The sequence below is a fragment of the Lynx rufus genome, unplaced genomic scaffold, assembly GCF_022079265.1.
Source record: "Lynx rufus isolate CCGP_SWC_20201006 ecotype Redwood Valley unplaced genomic scaffold, mLynRuf1.p SCAF_9, whole genome shotgun sequence".
NCBI lineage: Eukaryota > Metazoa > Chordata > Mammalia > Carnivora > Felidae > Lynx > Lynx rufus.
Genome location: NW_025814897.1, coordinates 73,800,487 through 73,818,387, shown reverse-complemented (window position 1 = coordinate 73,818,387; position 17,901 = coordinate 73,800,487). Strand labels below are relative to the sequence as shown.

At 52.8% G+C, this 17,901-nt stretch overlaps 1 protein-coding gene across 1 annotated transcript in view; it reads right to left on the bottom strand.

Moving 5' to 3' along the window:
- Positions 1-17,901, bottom strand: part of OTOG (otogelin) — an 89,823-nt gene that overhangs the window by 28,548 nt on the left and 43,374 nt on the right. The window contains exons 29-36 of the mRNA XM_047072022.1: positions 16,702-16,818; positions 15,487-15,643; positions 12,700-12,726; positions 10,055-10,222; positions 5,707-5,985; positions 3,649-3,766; positions 2,900-2,979; positions 538-2,333 (exon numbers count right to left, since the gene is read on the bottom strand). Coding sequence (XP_046927978.1) covers positions 538-2,333; positions 2,900-2,979; positions 3,649-3,766; positions 5,707-5,985; positions 10,055-10,222; positions 12,700-12,726; positions 15,487-15,643; positions 16,702-16,818 — 2,742 coding nt within the window. The remainder of the gene's footprint in view (positions 1-537; positions 2,334-2,899; positions 2,980-3,648; positions 3,767-5,706; positions 5,986-10,054; positions 10,223-12,699; positions 12,727-15,486; positions 15,644-16,701; positions 16,819-17,901) is intronic.

Here is a 17,901-nt window from a genome sequence, read left to right as displayed (position 1 = left end):
ACACACATACACACACACACACACACACACACACACACACACACTCACACACAATCTTGCTTTATCTCTCTTTCTTACAAATGCATACACACTGTCTTGTGACACCAAATATCACACACACACACACACACACACACACACACACTGACATATGAGGGCTCACCCTGAGTCTCACACACATACACTATGCACACATAGTCCCATGTAGCTCCATAGACACAAACAGACACATGCTAGCACGCCCGTGTTGTCATGCTCTGGATGTCACGCTAAGTCATCCAATCAGCCCTAGGGGAATGGTCGGACTCTGCTATGACATCGGGGGCCCAGAGGAGACTGGAGAACCTGTCAGGCTCCAGAGTGTGGGGCAAGGGTGAGGGGGGTGACTGAAGCCCCATCTTTCAGCCTGGCAGCCAGTGAAGGAGAAGCAGGAGCAGGCCATGAGGAATGTGACGGCATGATGGTGCCCCAGCCAGGGGGCACAGGAGGAGAGACACACGGAGTGTCCACATATGGGGGGCCTGACAAGTCACTCACGACACACGTGGCAGATGTGCTGTCCTCAGTGGTGGTTGTCAAGGTCTCTGCCGAACTCGCTGCGATGCTCTGGGCTGGGGCCGAGCGCCCAGACTGCTTGGTGGTGGCCTCTGCCTCCAGCTCTGCTGGGAGCCGAGGTCCAGCCGAGGTTCCATGGGCCTCGGGCAGCTGAGGGAGCAGAACCAGTGCGCTCTCTCGGGAGGCGGTCCTGGCCGAGACGCGGCTCAGGGGATAGGATGTAGGCACCAGTGGCACTGTGCCAGCCCAGGGGACGTCAGCCTCAGGTGCCAAGGTAGCAAGAGTGTGGGCCACAGCAGGTGTGAGTTCTGTGGGCCCCCCCTGGGCAGAGCCATGTATCCTGGTAGGCAGAGACACTTGCTTGGACAGGATGGCCATCTTCTCTGCGGTGCTTTTTTGTGGGGCAACAGATACTGTGGAGGCTGCTCCCTCAGTCATGGCCACGACTCCAGAGGCTGGCAATGTGGCTCCCAGAAACAGGCCTGGTGCCGTGCCTACTGCCTGAGGGGTTATGTGATGGGGCAGGTCTACCTGGCCCACAGCGGGGGTGAGAGGAGGTGCTGAGCTGAGTGTCTGAGCAGGTGGAGTTGTGGCCATAGGGGGAGATGTGGCCTGCTGCTGCGGGAGCAGAGGGGTGGTGACAGAACCCTTGGACCCGGGCGTGGCCACTGGGGCAGATGTGCCCACCTTGGCCAAGGGCAGGCTGGTATCGAGAGGCAGGCCAGAGAGGAGCTGGGGTGGCCGAGTTGAGTCCAGAGACACGAAGGGTGTGACCCCCAGCCCGTGAGCAACTGTGGACTGGCCGGTGGCAGCTGGAGTCTTTGGGGGCGGAGCTGGAAGCCTGGTGGCTGTGGTGGTGTGCCAGGCAGGGTGGAGTGGGGCAGTGGGGAAGGGGCTTGGAAGTGAGGATGGTGGGATACCCAGGGGCTGGTCGGGCCCAGGTTGCTTCTCTGTCGGTGGCTCCGTCTCTACTCTCTTGGTTGCCAGAGGACTAACAGGAACCTGTTCTGCTTCTGTTCTAGCTTCAGCCAGGGGGCTGCTGGGACTAGAAACGCTCTGGGCCTGTATGGGCTGAGGGATCCCTGTCCTGTTCGTGGCCTCTGTTATTGCAGGTGTCAGCAAAGCCTTGTGGGATCCCAAGGAAGTGAGGGGCCTGGAGGTCACTGCAGGGGAAGCCACAGGTCTGGAGGGGGAACTTGCAGGCAACTCTAGGCTCGGGAAGGGCTGGAGGGGCGTGGTCTTAATAGTCAAGGAGCCAGGGCCTGGGACCGTCACAGCTTTAGTCATGAGTGGGAAGCGAGGTGCAGGGGGTGACCGGGAGGAGACTGTGATGTTGGGGCTCCCTGCAAAGGTCCGAGTCACCCTAGTCGTCTTCATAGCACTTGGTCCTATGCTAGGTGTGGGAGTCTGCTGTGAAAGGGAGAGGGATGAGGATTCTGGGGCAGGGGAGGTGGCCAGGTGACTGGCAGTCACTCCCCTGCTGGCCGGGGCCTCTGTGGGGCGGACAGGGAGGTTAGATGCAGTGACCTCCAGTGGCTGCTGCAGAGTGGGCTGTGTGGGGCCTGGAGACAGCACTGGCCCCTGAGTAGCTACCAGGGGTGGGTTCAGGGCTGTGGTGAGTGGGGCAGCTGGAGTGAGCGCTGGCTTGTGGGAGGGGACCCCGGGAGCTTCCTGTGGAAACTGCAGCTCCTTGTCACTGGGAGTGGGCAGCTCTTGACTGGGAGGCAGGGTCTCATTGCCAAGAGGTTCTGTGGGACCCAAAACCATGGACTCCACACCTGGGGCAGAGAGAGAAGAAGCTCAGAAGTGCCTGTTGCCCCCGGGAGTCTTCACTGGGCAGGGATGTAAAAAAAAAAAACAGGGCTTGGGAACCAGCGATTCAGGTGAACATGGGGGAAGGCAGCTTCCAACGTCCAGCCAGGCTGCCTGACCAACCCAGGGGCCTCTGCCGCATGGCACTGGATGACTCCCAGAAGTCAGCAGGTCTGGACTCTGCCCCATACTTGAGCTTGGATTCAAGTCCAAAGTCCAACCTTGGACTCTTGCCCCAAAACCTGAGCTCAGAGCCAACAGACCTCAGGCCTAAGGTTGTCTGTACCATGTTCCTACTGCCTGATTCCAAGCCAGTCCCTTCCCCACTCTGGGCTTCATTTTTCTCTCTGTACCATGGGGAGAATGGACTGAATGAGGTCCCTGCCTATTCCAGGGTCTCTTCCAGAGGCCCCAATACTGATGCTGCTTCTTCAGGGACCTGGGGGCTCTGGGCATGATTGGTCAAGGCGACTGTAGAGATTTACAGGAAATCTGAGTGGGGGGGGGGGGATGAGAAATCTAGGCCACTCACAGTCCTCCAGGTAGACACATCTCTGTGTGACTTCATCCAGGACCTTGGGGGTGGGGCATGCAGGTACACAGCCTTCTACCCTGAGGACAGAGCAGGGAGCCAGTTAGCAGTCTGAAATATGAAGGGCATCGACTCTTTTCACTAAGATTGAGCACCGCTTCATCCCTCCTTATGGCACACATGACATGAACCTCCAGAGACACTGTTACAGGAGCACATATACCCAAACATGCATGTTGCACACTTTTGCACACACCTTCTCCTCAGACCAAGAGGGAAACACAAAAAAGGCCTGGTTATGCACATACTTGTGCACACACTCACACATGCTCACAAGTGTCTGCATTTAGGCACATTGTTACGCCAGCAAGACTCGAAAGCATTCACACAGAATGTCAAAACATCAGCGCATACACCTTCACGCACACACAGCTGCACCAACATCCAGACACGTGCATCTCACATACATGCACATACACACAGCTGTGTAGAGCCCACAGACACACACAGGGCCCAGCTCTATGCACATCATGCACAAATCCATATTCACACATACCCACGTAAGTCAGTTTGCTCTGATACGCACGTCCCCATACACACAGCACACGAAACATGCATTCACAAGTATGTGGAAGCACACATATACACCTCAGGACGTGCTCATGCCTATGCCGTCAGACTACATGCCCACTTACACGTGTGTGTGCTCAAACCAGTGATGTACACACCTTGACTCCATACCCCCTCACCTGGGCACATCCTGGCAGCTAGCTGCCTGTGGGTCCCGGCAGGTTCGGAAGCAGGGGCTGGCACAAGCATCGTAGTGCCACTCACAGATGGGGTAGGCAGCCCCTGAGGGCTTGGCATCTGGAAAGGCAACCCGCCCCGAGTGCTGAGACTGAGTGAGACTGGGCACCAGCTCAGGGTCAGGTGACAGAACACAGAGGTAATCCTAGCTCAGCCCATCCCCACCCTGCTCCATGGAAGAGACAAATGGACGCATGTAGGAAAAGTAAAGAAAAATAAAATAAGACAGCATATACTAAAATAAAAGTTAACCTAAGGGGAAGTTTGTATTCCTGAGAGTCGGGGTCGGTGCCTGGGGGATCTTTGGGATAGGGCTCTGGGAGTTTGGTGTAGGGGCTAAGAAGCCCAGGGCAGGGCACTATAGAGCAGGCAGTTGTAGCTGGGCTTTGAGGGTTAGCCAAAGAGAAGGCTGGGACCTCTGATCTCCCCATAAGGCTGCTCTGCCCCTCTGGGACCTTGATGGCCAGGCTTGCTCTGCACCCCTGGGACCTTGGTGGCTATTAATAGTAATAATAACAAAAACAACAGCCAACTCTTGAACAGCACCAAATGTGACATTCAACATCTCACAAGCATTTCCCCACAATAATCCTGTGACGTAGCACTATCTTTACCCCCATTTTATGGGTGAGGAAACTGAGGCACAGAAGATGCTGGGAAAATTAAACTCTCCCAGAAGAGATTTCCTCAGAAAACGTCCTGTGGCCAGTGTGACAGATGAGGAATCCTCAGAGGAAGTCTGGGCAATGGGGGACTCAGAGGCAGACAAGACCCCAGACCATCTTAGCAGAAGTGACTGGTCTCTGAAACCATGGCTTGAGCAGGAAGATGTGGGTGGGATCTGCAACAGGCCAGAGGGAGCAGCCCCTTCCCGACTCCCTTTCCCCACACTGCTGATGACTGTGGAGAAAATCTGCTTTTCTAAGATCCTTAAGACCTGAACTGAGAACTTACATTTGGGGAGCACCTACCATAAGGCAGGCCCAGAGCAAAACCCGCGAGATGCAATCAATCCTCACAACAATTTTATGAGGCAAATATTCCCATTGTACAGGGTTGGATGGTGGGGAGCTCTCCTCCAAGTGCCAAGGACTAGGGTCAGGATTTGAACCCAAGGCTGTCTGGCTTCAAAGCCTGCGTTCATTCCACTCTGTCTTCCAGAAAGGGACACAAGCCCTGCCATTACAGCCAGTGATGAATCTGTCCTGGGTGGGGTTCATTGGTGGGCTCTACAGATGACCGCTGAATGTACCAACGAGCTGGCCCAGGCCTGGTTTGTAGGGGAGGTGATAAATGAGGAGGCTGGCTGGAGATACATTTATGCATGTATGTAAATGGATCCATTCATGTGGCATGAGGTGCCCTCACAGACACAAACATACATGTCCACATGCAGGACACAGAGGTCTGCCTGAAGTGGTAGAGAAATTGTGATCACTTCCACCAGGGATTAGGCAGTGATTAGGCAGTGATCAAGCATTTGGGGGCAGACCCACCTGGCAGGGGGATGGCAAAGGTCTGGAACCTATCGGTCTCCGCTAGAAAGGGTGTGGAGCTGCCCCATTACTGCCACGGGGGAGAGGGAGACTGCTGGATCCTCAGCCTGGTGCCCCAGGGGGCGGTCTTTGAAAGCACAGGGCCAGCATGTGTCCCCATCAGCAAGAAACCTGAGCCAGTGGGCTACGCAAGCTGTGGCCAGGAGCACTTCTTGCCTCCCTTCCACAAAGGCTGCCCTATTTTTAGACCATGTAATCGGCCTGTGGGTGTAGGCAGGACCCAGGAAGCTGGCTGGGCCCCAAGCCCCACTGCCCACAGGCTCCCTAGGCCGTCAACATGGAGGTTGGGCCACATCCCATCTCAGGGGCAGCACCCAAGGTGGTCTCCCTGAGCCAGGAGAGTGGGAATTCTGCCTCTTGAGGGTGATTGGAAGGGTGTGGTGCGAGAGGGTGGGAAGGGCAGTCTGATGAGGGGCTGAGGGTGATGGCAGGGGGGACACCTACCTAGAAGGCGGAAGAACGTGCCCCGGCGGAACACCTCTGTGTGCTCATACAGCCGCAGGACCAGCGTGGGCCCCAACACATAAAGGAAGGACCCAGGCTCTGCCAGTGACTCTAGGGCCACTAGGCCTGCCTGCCACGTCCCCCGGTGCAGTGAGAAGGAGGCATGGTGGTGGAAGGCAACGTTGCCCTGCCACTTAGCCAGCTCCACAGACCCATTGGCTGTGACATGGAGGAAGAAGTTGGGTCTGTCCGCTGCCTCCAGGGATACCACGTCCGGGTCTGCAAAGAGCCAGGTGGGTAAGGTGAGCGCAGAGATGGGTCCAGATGGGGCGCAGAACCTCAGAGACTCAGGACAGCAACACGCCCTGTGGATTAGCTGGGCCCTGCTCCTCCATGCCTGCCCACCGACTTCTGCCTGCTGCCTGCCCCTCTGTGCACACCACCTCTCCCTGAGGGAAGTGGAAGGTTAGAGAAGCTGCCAGCTGCCAAACCTCGGGGAGGTGTCTTCCTCCCACCTTCCTTCCCTCCTCCCTCCTTTCTTCCTCTGCAAACATTTTGAGGACACTCTGTGTGCCAGGAGAAATTCTAGATGCTAGGGATGCAGCAGGGAATAGACTGACAGAAACGGCCGCCCCGAAGGAGTCACATTCTATTGGCCAGGCTGGGGTTTGGGGATTTGCCAGGTTTCAGGGACCCCACCTCGGTCCTGCTTCACACAGAATCCCAGATGGTCAGAGCTGGCAGACTGAGGGGTATGTCGAGTCCAAGCCACAGATGGGAAAATAGTGAACCCGAGAGGAGAAGGGGCTTGCTCTGAGCCCTACGGTTGGTCTCCGCTGTCCTCTCTCCCGTGTCCACAAAAGCCCATTTCTAGAAAGTAGGGCTTGTTTCTGGGTGGATAACCCCCTGCACAGGGCCCTGCAGGTTTTATCAGCCCCCAGATCCACAAGCAGGTGTCCAGGAGTCCCAGCCCGCCACAGCCGGCTGCCTTGTGGGCTAGTGACTTGACGTGCCTAGGCTCTTGTGAGGGATAAACAATACAGTGTATGTGAAAGACCTAGCGTGGGGCTTCGTGTGTCTTCCCTTCCCGCCCATGTAGCTCCTGTTACACCTCCCTGAGCAGCTGTGAGAAGACAGGAGGCACATGGACGAAGGATTCATCGTTAACAGTAATAACAACAACTGCTATGTACCAATGACTATGTGCCAGACACAACGCTAAGCAAGCCCTCTACCTGCTGTTTTATTAAATTCCAAGAGCGCCCTGGGAGGTGGCAGCAACTCATTCATTCAGCAGCTCATGTTTTCTGAGGGCCCTTCATGTGCCAGGCACTGTTCTAGGCACGACGGGGAAAAGAAAAAACAAACCAACAAAAATCCCTGCCGGGATGGAGCTTATACTCAAGTGGGAGGAGGACAAACATAATAAACAAGTAAAATCTATAAGAGGTTAGAAGGAGATGATATTGTTATTCCCATTTTACAGATGAGGAAAGCCAGGCCCAGAGTCACACCGATGGTGGACGAGGGAGGCAGGATTAGGAGCCCAGGCAGGCTAAGGCCAGAGCCCAGGATCTTAACCTCTGCACCGTCAGCCCCAGGGATGGAATCCAGGAGCTGGCACAGGGCAGCACAGAGGGGTAGGGTGCTGTGTTCCAGCCCAGCCCTGTTCACGTTCTCGGCGTGACCTCAGGCAAGGCACTTTCCCTCTCGGGGACTTGCCCTCCTTCTTTGTGAAGGCTGCTCTCAGCCTAGATCAAAGTTCTCAACCATTTAAGTCCTCTTAACAGAGGAGAGGCTGGAACGCAGACCCTGAGGTAAAAAGTCTTGTGTTTTACCTGAAGCATTCAAGTGACTTCTACCTCCCAGTCGCTAAATTTTATTTCTTTTTACATCTGTGTTTGGGAGGCAGCATGGCACAGCAGTTCAGATGAAGTACTGGCTGCTGTCACTGAGTGACGCACCTTTGGGTGAATTTCCTAACTTCTCTGGGCCGCAGTTCTCGCATCTGTAACTTGGGAAAACAACAGCACCTTACCTCCTAAAACTGCCCTGAGGTCTAAATGAGTTGGTATCTATGAAGCACCGAGAATAGTGTCCAGCGCATGGTAAGTGCTACAGCAGGGTGAGCTACTATTATTAATAAATAAGGAACCTCCTCCCTAAATCTTCAAGTCAAATTGACCCTCCCCGGTGATACACCAGGCTATGACTTGTGTCCCTTTAATATATTCTACAGGACATCAAAACTCCCAAGAGTGACAGGCTCAGGCCTGAATGATTGCTGAGTCTTCCCCTCTGTGACTTTTTCTGCTCTCCATTTCTTCCCATCATAATCTTTTCCATCATTCAAGGCCCAGTTCAAAGGACACTTCCATGCCGCCGCCCCAGATCTCACCTAGAAGGCACATTCTCTTCTGCTGTCCAGTACCCTGGGTACAGTATAAGGGAAGGAGCACAGGATAGGGTAGGTGTGGGGACCTGGGTCCTTACTGGGTCCTGCTCCCACCTGCCCAGGAGACCCAGGCCTGACTGAGGTGGAGGCTGGGCTTCACAGCCTCCTAACTCTGGGGAATCCTGTCCACAGTGATGTTCTTCAAGGACAGGCTACCCTGGGGTTCTGCTTAACATGCCCATAAAACCACTGGAAAATCATCGCCCCCTCTGGACTTCTTACTGGACTAACATATTAAATGGAGAACAGAAAATGCCCACTAAGTAGATGACCTACTGCACCTAGAAGGTTGTAAGACACCCTTCTTTAAATAGGACCACACACGGACCTGGGGATTAGGAACGTTTAGGGAGGGAGTGCTCTCTTTTGGGTGGTGGTGGGCGGCCCAGTCCCAGGCTTCCTTGTGCGGTGACGTGATTCCTCTTGGCACCTCCTACTGTACCCCTGGCTCACACCCCCATGAACATCACCCACAGCTGTGCCTGGGGCTGGGCAGGAGTTGGAGTGTCTGTCTCCTCCTGAAAGCCCTTCCATGGCTTCCCACTGCCCTCAGAATAAAAGCCCAGCTCCTGAGCCCAGCTTCCAAGTCCCTCTCTGGCTTCTTCCCACCCCTCAAGGGAACACCACTTACTCTAAGAAGCCTCTCCTGACTCCCCAAGACTGCTTTAGGGGCTCCTCCCAAGTGTTCCCACAGACATTGTTAACTGCCTTTGATCATGTCATGTCTGTCTCCTGGATGGGACTGTGGACTTCTGGTGGGCAGGGATGTGTCTTTTCCATCCCTGATGCCCCAGCACCCAGCTCTGTGTCTGGCCTGGGAATAGGGCCCAGTGAAAGGGAGGAAGGGAGGCAAGGATGAGGGTGTGGGGAAAGGTTCTCCTAACTAGATAAACAGCAGACCCTGAGAATCTGAGAACTTAAATCCTTAGATTGGGATGGACTCTCTGAGAAGCATCTTGGTTCATGGCTCCAGCTGATGCCAGGACAGGCTGCATGGACCATCCCTGTGGTTGGGAAGATACTGACTAGATGGGGCCAGCAGGATGCGGGGGTAGAAATGCTGATCACAGTGACCGTGCACACTGGGACATACACAAATGGCCAAAGAAAAGACTTCCTAGCACTGGTTCATCTGAGGCCTTGGCTGGCCCAGGGCCCAGCAAAAATACCATCCAGGGGTCTCTCTGCACCAGGCAAGATTCCTGCCACTCCTCAAACATTACTGAACTCCTAAGGGAGGGCAATGCCCGCTAAAGCTAAGCTTGTCCGGTCTGCAGACCTTCTGAGACCTGGGAGGCTGCAGCTGGTTCCAGGTGTGTCCCAGTCTGTGTAACCTGCCAGACCAGAATTCAGGATCGTAACCTGAGCAAATCAAGAGCCTGCGCCTCCATTCACAGAAGAAAGCCCCCTGGAGTCATCAGCCAGCTCCCCTCTGGCACTTGAAGTCTATCCAGTCTCAAGGATGGAAGGGAAGGGAAGAGGAAGAGAAGGAGAAGCAGGAAAAGATGGGGGTGGAGAGGGAAGAAGAGGAGGAGGAGGAGGAGAGGGGAAAGAGGACTGAGGGCAGGAAGGAGGGGAGGAGGAGAGGGACAGGAGGTAGCAGTTGTCGCCACCAGGGTTTTCTGGAGTACGACAGGCAATGACGTAAAGCAAGGTACAAAGGTACATCAGGACCTTGGCCTCCCTGTTTTTTCCAGGGAGAAGAGGGAAGGTACCTCTTTGAAGAGACTAACAGCCTGACCCGAAAGGCTGTCTCAACTGGGAAAGGGGCACCTGTCCAAGCCCCACTTTTCTTCAGCTACTGCAGATTGCTTAGGGCCTCAACATCCTCCCCTCCTCTGGCAACTGCCTCCCTCCACCAAGGGCCGGGGTGGGGTTAGAGATAGGCCTTACCGTGAGCCTTGGCCTTGTACAGTGCAGCTGTCAGCAGGAAGTTCACAATGTCCCCTGGAGCCACGTCCTCTGCACTCACTAGGACTATGGCACCGCCTGCAGCCTTGGTGGCCACCAGGACACTGCCACCTGCCAAGCTGGCCAGTTGGTAGGGACCCTTACCTAGTGCTGGAGAGAAGGGGCCCAGTCGTGAGCCCTGCCCCCCTGGGCCTTTGCCCACCTCCCATCCTGCCAAAGGTGGAGAAAAGAGAGGGTGCAAGAGAGCTACTCTTGGTCGCTTCCCTCACCCCAGATCCCAGGGAGCTCGATTCCACAAGAAGGGAAGTAAACTCCAGGCTGTCAGTCCCTGATGGGAAATGCCCCTCTGCACAGTGCCTGAACAATTTCACAAGAAGCCTGAGAACAAGGCCACCCATGGGAGACCTCTGCCCACCTACCACCACCAAATGTCTCTCTGTGAGCCGGTACCACAGCCACTGCTCTATTCAGGGTCATCTCTGATACTTAACATCAGACCTGGTCTCTGCCCACGCAAGGCCTGAGGGAAGGCCAGGAAGTCTTGGGCTCAACATTAGTGTTTACCTACTTATCTCAAAGTGTCATTTTTGTGTCTCTTAGGTGCCTACAGTTGTTGGTATAGGTTGGAAAGGGCCATGGGGTTTCCTAGACAACTGGCAATAATCTTATAACCAACTTCCCTGCCTCTGGTGTGTCCCTTGGCTTCCAGTGCTGCCTCCCCACAGGTGTCTGAGTCACTTTTCTAGTCACACTCCCTGCTGGGACTCATCCATGGCTCCCCATTGCCGTCAGGATAGAATCCAAGAGCCCAGATTGAATTCAGGGACCCCCGCCTACCTCCTCACACCCTTGCCCGGCCACACTGAACTTCTCTGGCTCTTCCTTGAAAAAGCCGTGCTGTGTTCTACCTCATGCCTCTCCTCATGCTGTCCTGCCCACTCAGAATAGTCCTCCCTGTTTTGTGCCTGGCAAACGCCTACTCAACCTTTGGGGCCCAGCTCAAATGTCACCTCCTTGGCGAAGCTCTCCCTGCACCCTCTCCCGCCACACACAAACGTCATCCCTCCTCCTCTGCGCTCCCCCAGCCCTCGGAGTAAGGCACACACTGATCACAGCTCTTATGATGAGGCTCATGATGGAGGGTCCATGTCTGTCTCCTGGACCGGATGGGAAATAGGCAGCACTGTGCTACTAAATGCCTGACAATAAGCTTTCAAACAAACAAACAAAACCCCAATCTGTAGCGTTCGCTGATTTCCATGGCGTGAATACTCATGCCAGTGGTCAGTTTCAAACTACGGACTGAATGTGGAGTTAGGAGTACACAGTGGTTTTAGAGAGCCAGCATGGGCCAACACGCTACTGTGACAGGCCTCATTGACCACTGATTCCCCAACACCCAGCAAGGGCCTGGACCAGAGAAAATGTTGGTAGAAGAGCAGAGCAAGGAATGGATGGGTGGGTGGGTGAGTGGGTGGAGGATGCTAGAAACAGCTTGTCCTTTGCCAGTTACTGCCACCGAAAATGCCACAGAAGAGAGAAAACTCTGCTCAGAGCTGTCTTGCTGAAATGTCTTTGCCTGATGTCAGACAGACCTTGCCTGTCCCAGGGACTGCAATTCTCCTATTTCAGATTCATTCCTATAAAGAAAGATTCCTCATAGCCAGGAGGAAGCCCCTGGCCATCAGGAGTCCCTAAGGGCTAACATTTTGGAGGGCCTGTAGTCACTGCACTATCATACTTTACTCTGGTCCAGCTCTCCTCTCGCAGACCCCCTGACTGGTATCCTGGTCTCTAGTCTGTCCCCCTCAATTTCACTTGCTATACTCTGCCAGCGGGACAGACCAAAATCTGATAATGCAGGAAACTGAGGACAAAGCCTTGGACCTATACCCACACAGGCCTGCTCATGGCATGGTACCTGGAGAGAATGGAGCTGGGCCCAGAAGTCAAATGTGAATGATACCAAGGACCTGAGAAGCATCTAACTCTGCCAAGATCTGACTTCCCACCCCATTGCCCATGACCCTAGTGATGAAACTGAGTAATGAGCTCTAATGCTGGACATTAACCTTCCTTGGGTCTTTAGTCATGACCTGTGTTTTCACCCTACCTAATGCAGAAGTTGGAGCATATCTTGGTACCCTGGGACCTTGGCTAAATTTGAAGATGAATCTGACAGTCTAAGCCAAGCTATAGGTTTTGCTCCAGTCATCCTCAGAAAGAGCAGTTTGAACTTGCCTTTGCCACTCAAAACTTCAGGAGACCCAAGACAATATTCCATGGGCCTGATGAACTAGACTGTGAAGGCCACAGGGTGGCACACTGTGCAAATGGGGTTTTAACTTCCTGGTGAAGCTATCCTGGGTGAGAACAACTCCTGGGAAGCTGGCCCAGCCTGGACTATGGACAAAGGCCACAGGAACTTCTAGGGACAGAATTCCAGGGCATCCCTGTGGTCTCTGCACTGTCTGGGTTCTCCCTGCATGGTGAGGTTCCCCCCCTGCCCCATGTCACAGCTCTTCTGGGGCCAGCAGGGCCTCAGGATGGCTGATGCTGTTATGGCATCAGGGCAGGGCTGGCAGTGGCTCAGCCCCCCAGACTCCACTTGGGGAAGACGGGCTTACCTTTGTTAAAGAAGTCACAGTCATAAGCTGAAAGAGAGAGAAAAGACTTTTTGAGAAACCTGGAACAGATGGACAGAGCCATGGCCCCTAGCAATCCCAGCTGTCCCAGATTTAGCTTGCCTCCCAAACTCCAAGATTTAGGCATGGTCACTGGATTCATATATCTTAAGGTGTAGGAAATACCATGGCTCCTTTCTGTACCCCCAGCACAAAGCTCAAAACCTGGCCTAGAGTAGGCACTCAGCATGCATCAAATGAATGAATGAATGAATGAATGAATGCTGGACAGAATGGTGTGTTTTGTGTGGCCCCAAAGGGCAAGGTTAGAATCGAGAAGTGGAAACTCCAATAAGAAATGTTATAGCAGGTCCTGGAGGAATACAAGCACAAGGTACAAATTGGTATTTCAAGAACCTTGGGTAGAAGGGAACCAGGGGCCTCTAAGATCCAAGGCTTCTTCAGGTCCCTGGGTGTAGTTTCCATCAGGTTTTGACAAGCTCTTCCAAGTGTGTGCTCAGCGCACCCTCTAGTGGCCTAGCCCAGCACCACAGCCTATTGCCCTGGGACCTGAGACATGGATTCTTTAGTCCATTGGGGTAAACTGGGGACCTTGCAGGGGTACCTAAAGCCAGAAGCAAGGCCATGAGGAACCACTTGGGTAAGCTGAGGAGGATTCTCCCTCGCTTGTAGGCATGGTCTGAAGAGAGCCACCAACTCCACTGCATTTGGCATTGACCTCTAGAAAGAGCACTAGCAGTTAGATTGACCCACCATGTGGTTATGGGAAAGTACTCACTTTTCCTCACTTGTTGACTCAGAAGATTGAACTAGAGAATTAGATCTCAGAGTCTCTGGTTTCAAGTGTGTACCAGGTCTGGGGGAGATAGTCTGGAAAAGTCAGACCTGAGTTCAAATTCCATCTCTCTCACTCTTCAACTGTGCATACTGGGACAAGTTACTCAACCTTTCTGAAATTTAATGCTCTACTTTATAAGATGGGACCACCACTAGTATCTGCCCCATAGATTTGTAAGGTCTGGACTAGGGTAAGGCAAATGCTTACCTTGGGTGCAAAATGTAAGAGGGCGTCAAAAATCTCAGTAATTAAGATATATAGGATTTTAACACACCGTTTAAAAATTTTTGAAGTTAATGCAAAAATACCCACGATAAACAAAATATCAAAAATTTTAAATAAGGACAGGATCAATGACAGTGCCTTGCCGAGCCACACTGGATCCTGAGGCAGAAGGGAAAATCAATAATATTGATCCTGTCATTACTTAAAACTTTGACTTTTTGTTCACCAAAGCCGAAGAGAGTTTTGCATTAAGTTTGAGTTTTTAAAACAATTACCTTAAAATGTGATTTATCTCCATTACTGAGATCTTGGTGCCCCTTAAATCTTGTGTCCCAGGTGAGGTGTCCTTTATTTCACTCTAGCCCTAAAGATCAAGTGAGTTAACGCGGAGATGGCTCAGGGCCTGGCACACAGCAGATACTTGTAAATATGTGTTCCCTTCTCTTTCAAGAAGGATTTTTACCTGAGGAATAGAGGGAGGACCACTGAGCATCCACAGAGCATCTGCAGTGGGAGGGTCCAGAGGAAGATGGACAGATGAAAGGGAGGCCAAAGGAGGATTCTGTTCCATCTTCTTCCTAGGGTCATCCTGCCTGGAGCTCTCAGGGCTCAGGACATGCTGGCCCCATGTCCCCATAAAAAATGACAGCGACCTCAGTAATAGCATAGAGCACTGTGCCAAGGGCTTTACATGTGTTATCTCACTGACAGCTCACAGCACCCTGCAAGGCAGGTATGGTTCCCTCAGCCCTCGACTACGAGTCAGGGCGTGAAGAACATGCCCCAGGTCACCCCACTTGGTGACCGCTAACCCAAGAGAGTCTGGCCCCAGGGCTTGTGTAATAACCACTGCACCCCAAAGTGAGGCATAAACGCACCAGGAAGATCACTGGTGTGCAGGAACAAATAATAAAAAATAAGTTAATGAATAATTTAACTTTCTACATATTTTATTTAATTTTTAAAATATTCACTTTTGTATCTGCTGTATGACATACATTTACACTACTAACAGTATATTTATGTACATGCATCTATGTATATGTATGCATGCATGCTGGAAATATTTTTACAGGATAGGAGCAGACAGCCCAGGGCGTTTGCAGACCACCATTGCGCTAAATAAACTGATGTCTTGTGCTGCCTCTGATGGGGCCTGTGTGTGTTAGCTGACAAAGGGCTTTTACATTCACTATCCCATTCGATCCTCACAATGAAGCTGGTGGGGCAGGTCTATTCCTACTTTTCAGATGAGAAAATTGAGCCCTGGAGAGGCTGAATGACTTGTTAAGGCCATTCGCAAATGGTTAAGGCCACACAGCTTGCAAATGGCAGCTGTGGGTCTGAAACCTGGGGTTCCTCACTCCTCTGGTAGAGTGGGTAAGGGCACAGGTCTGCAGCCAGACCATCTGAAGATGAGCCCTGGATTGACCACTAACCTATGTGACCTTGAGTGTGTTACTTAATCTCTGCCTCTGTCTAACCTGCTCCCCAACTGTAAAACAGGAATAAATGGTCCTACTTCATAGGGTTTTGTAAAAATTCAATGAAAGATACAGGCAAACCTGTATCCAGCTGAGGAGGATGCGCCTGGAACACACCAAGTACTCAATAAACACTAGCCACTAGAGAGTGATGGCACCCCACGGGCCTGCCCACAGAGGGGTCCCCACTCCCTACCTTGGCTGATTGGTCTGGATACTCACGGCAGAGGTGTGGGGTCCTCCAGTCCACAGCCACCCCATGCTGACAGCACTGGTGGGCATAGGCAGACACGCTGGCACAGAAACACTCACAGTCACCACCCCGGTTGCACCCACATGTGTCTGTCAGGCAGTTTGAGTAAAACCAAGTGACGTCGACCTAAGGGAGGTCAGAAGTCAGAGGTCAGAGGACAGCTCCTGAATGTTAGCTCCTCAGCTTCTCAACCAATGCCACTTAGCCTTAGGGAGTGGTACAAACATGAAGGGGCCACAGGGCAGGGGGAGCTGCCCGGGTGGGGTGAGGGCAGACAGGTGGCCAACTCAGAAGGAAACAACTCCATGGCCCAGACAGATCCTACTTTTGAGAACTGGGCTCTCACCTTCCCCAGGCCTATGCTATTGGATCCAGGGGCTAAGGATGTGGCTGAGAAACAGATGTGGGGTATGAACTCCCAGCCAAGGCCAGAGACAGCCAAGGTCAGCCTGACAGCAGCCTTGAAAGCCCTGGAGGGGACCATGAGAAGCTAAGCGCCAGCTCCCCTCTGTCTCCTCTGAGGGCAGAACAGGGAGCGGGCCGATGCCACAGCATAACGGGTTTTTGTTCACTGTTCAGAAGGACTTCCTCATCAGAGCCAGATTGAGACAGGTTTGAAAAAGGCATGGAAGGGGTGTGTGGGTGGCTCAGTCCATTGAGCATCTCACTCTTGATTTCGGCTCAGGTCATGATCTCATGGTTTGGTTTGTGGGACTGAGTCCTGTGTGGGGTTCTGTGCTGACAGCACAGAGCCTGCTTGGGATTCTCTCTCCCCTCTCTCCTACTCGTGTACGTGCGCATGCACACGCACCCTCTCTTTCTCTCTCTCTCAACAATAAAAAAATATTCTCTCTCTCTCTCTCTCTCTCTCAAAATAAATAAACAATAAGAAAATTCTCTCTCTCTCTCCATCTGCCCCTCTCCCACTGTCTTTCTCAAAATAAAAGAGGGGCATGGAAGCTGTTTGTCTGGCTGTCTGTCCTGGGTCATCTGGGAATCTGGGAAAACAGGGCAGACTCATCTGAGCTAGCTGGAGGCAGGGAATTGGCAGAGGTGGATCTCCTTTCTAGACCTGAGGTGCCTCTTCTGAGGCATGGGTTGTGGAGTCAGGGGTTCTGAGAGCGGAAGGGATCCCGGGAAGGTGGGGGAGGGAATCAGGAGTGTTGAGGCTGGGGTCCACTCACCACAGGGTGGCAGGTCTCAAACACCTCACTGAGCAGAATGCTGCACTCCTTTCTGGCAAACGGTTCCCGGAGAGGATTCAGGACACATGTGTCCCAGGGGTCAAGGGTATCTGGGCACTGAGAGGCAAAGACAGGCCTATTGATCCCCCTACCCCCACAATGCCTTATTGCCTGGTGTGGTGGACAAACTCCTAGACTGACTCCCATGGTCCCTGACTCCTGAGGTTCAAGCCCTTGTATAATCCCCTGTCCTTGAGTGTGGGAAGGACTTATGAAGGCTTCAAGCTGAAAAAGGAAGGCTAAGGTGATGGGATGGACACGGTTATGTGTATGTGATTGCATTTTTATGTTACATAAGATGGAGAGCCCATCTCTCTGGAGTCTCTCTTTTGCTGGCTGTGAGGAAGCAAGTGACCATGTTGGGGAATCTCACATGACCAGAATGGTGAGTGGTCTTTAGGAGCCGAGGGTCCTCTCTAGCCAACAGCTAGCAAAACCACTGAAGCTCTCCGTTCTATGGCTGCAAGGAACTGAATACTACTGACAACCCCCCAGCAGCTGGGGAAGTAGATACCTCCCTAGTTGAACCTCCAGATGAGAGCTCAGCCCTGGCTGACACCTTGGTAGCAGACCGTGATACCCTAAGCAAAGAACCGAGTCAAGCCCTGCCCTGACTCTTGACCCACAGAAACCGAGATAATACATGTGTGTGGTTAAATGCTGCCAAATCTGTAGTAATGTTGTTACACAGCTATAGATAACTAATAACTAATACAGACTTCCCCAATGTCTGACAAGCCTCCTCCATCGGGCCTACATTGTCACATAACACACCACCCCCCCCACCAGCCCAGGATATGCCAAAGGATTATCGAGAGAAGAGCAGCAGTAGGGGATCAGAGGAGGGGAGCAATACAAGTTAGTCACCCTCTCTGCTTCTTTTAAATGGGAGTGGGCTAGAGCACACCCTTCTGAGACTATGAGAACAGCCTTGTCCCACCTCAGGATTATACTGAGGACTATGCCCTGACCCCAAGCTACATAAGCTCACCTTCGTCTATTACTCAACAGAGAATTAGGGACCTAAAATGACCCAGTCCGAGAAAGGCAAATATGTAACACTCATATCACCACTGTCTGCTGCTGTACTCATGGCAGACATAACTAATCAACCACAGTTCTCCTTCTAGCTGAGCCTGA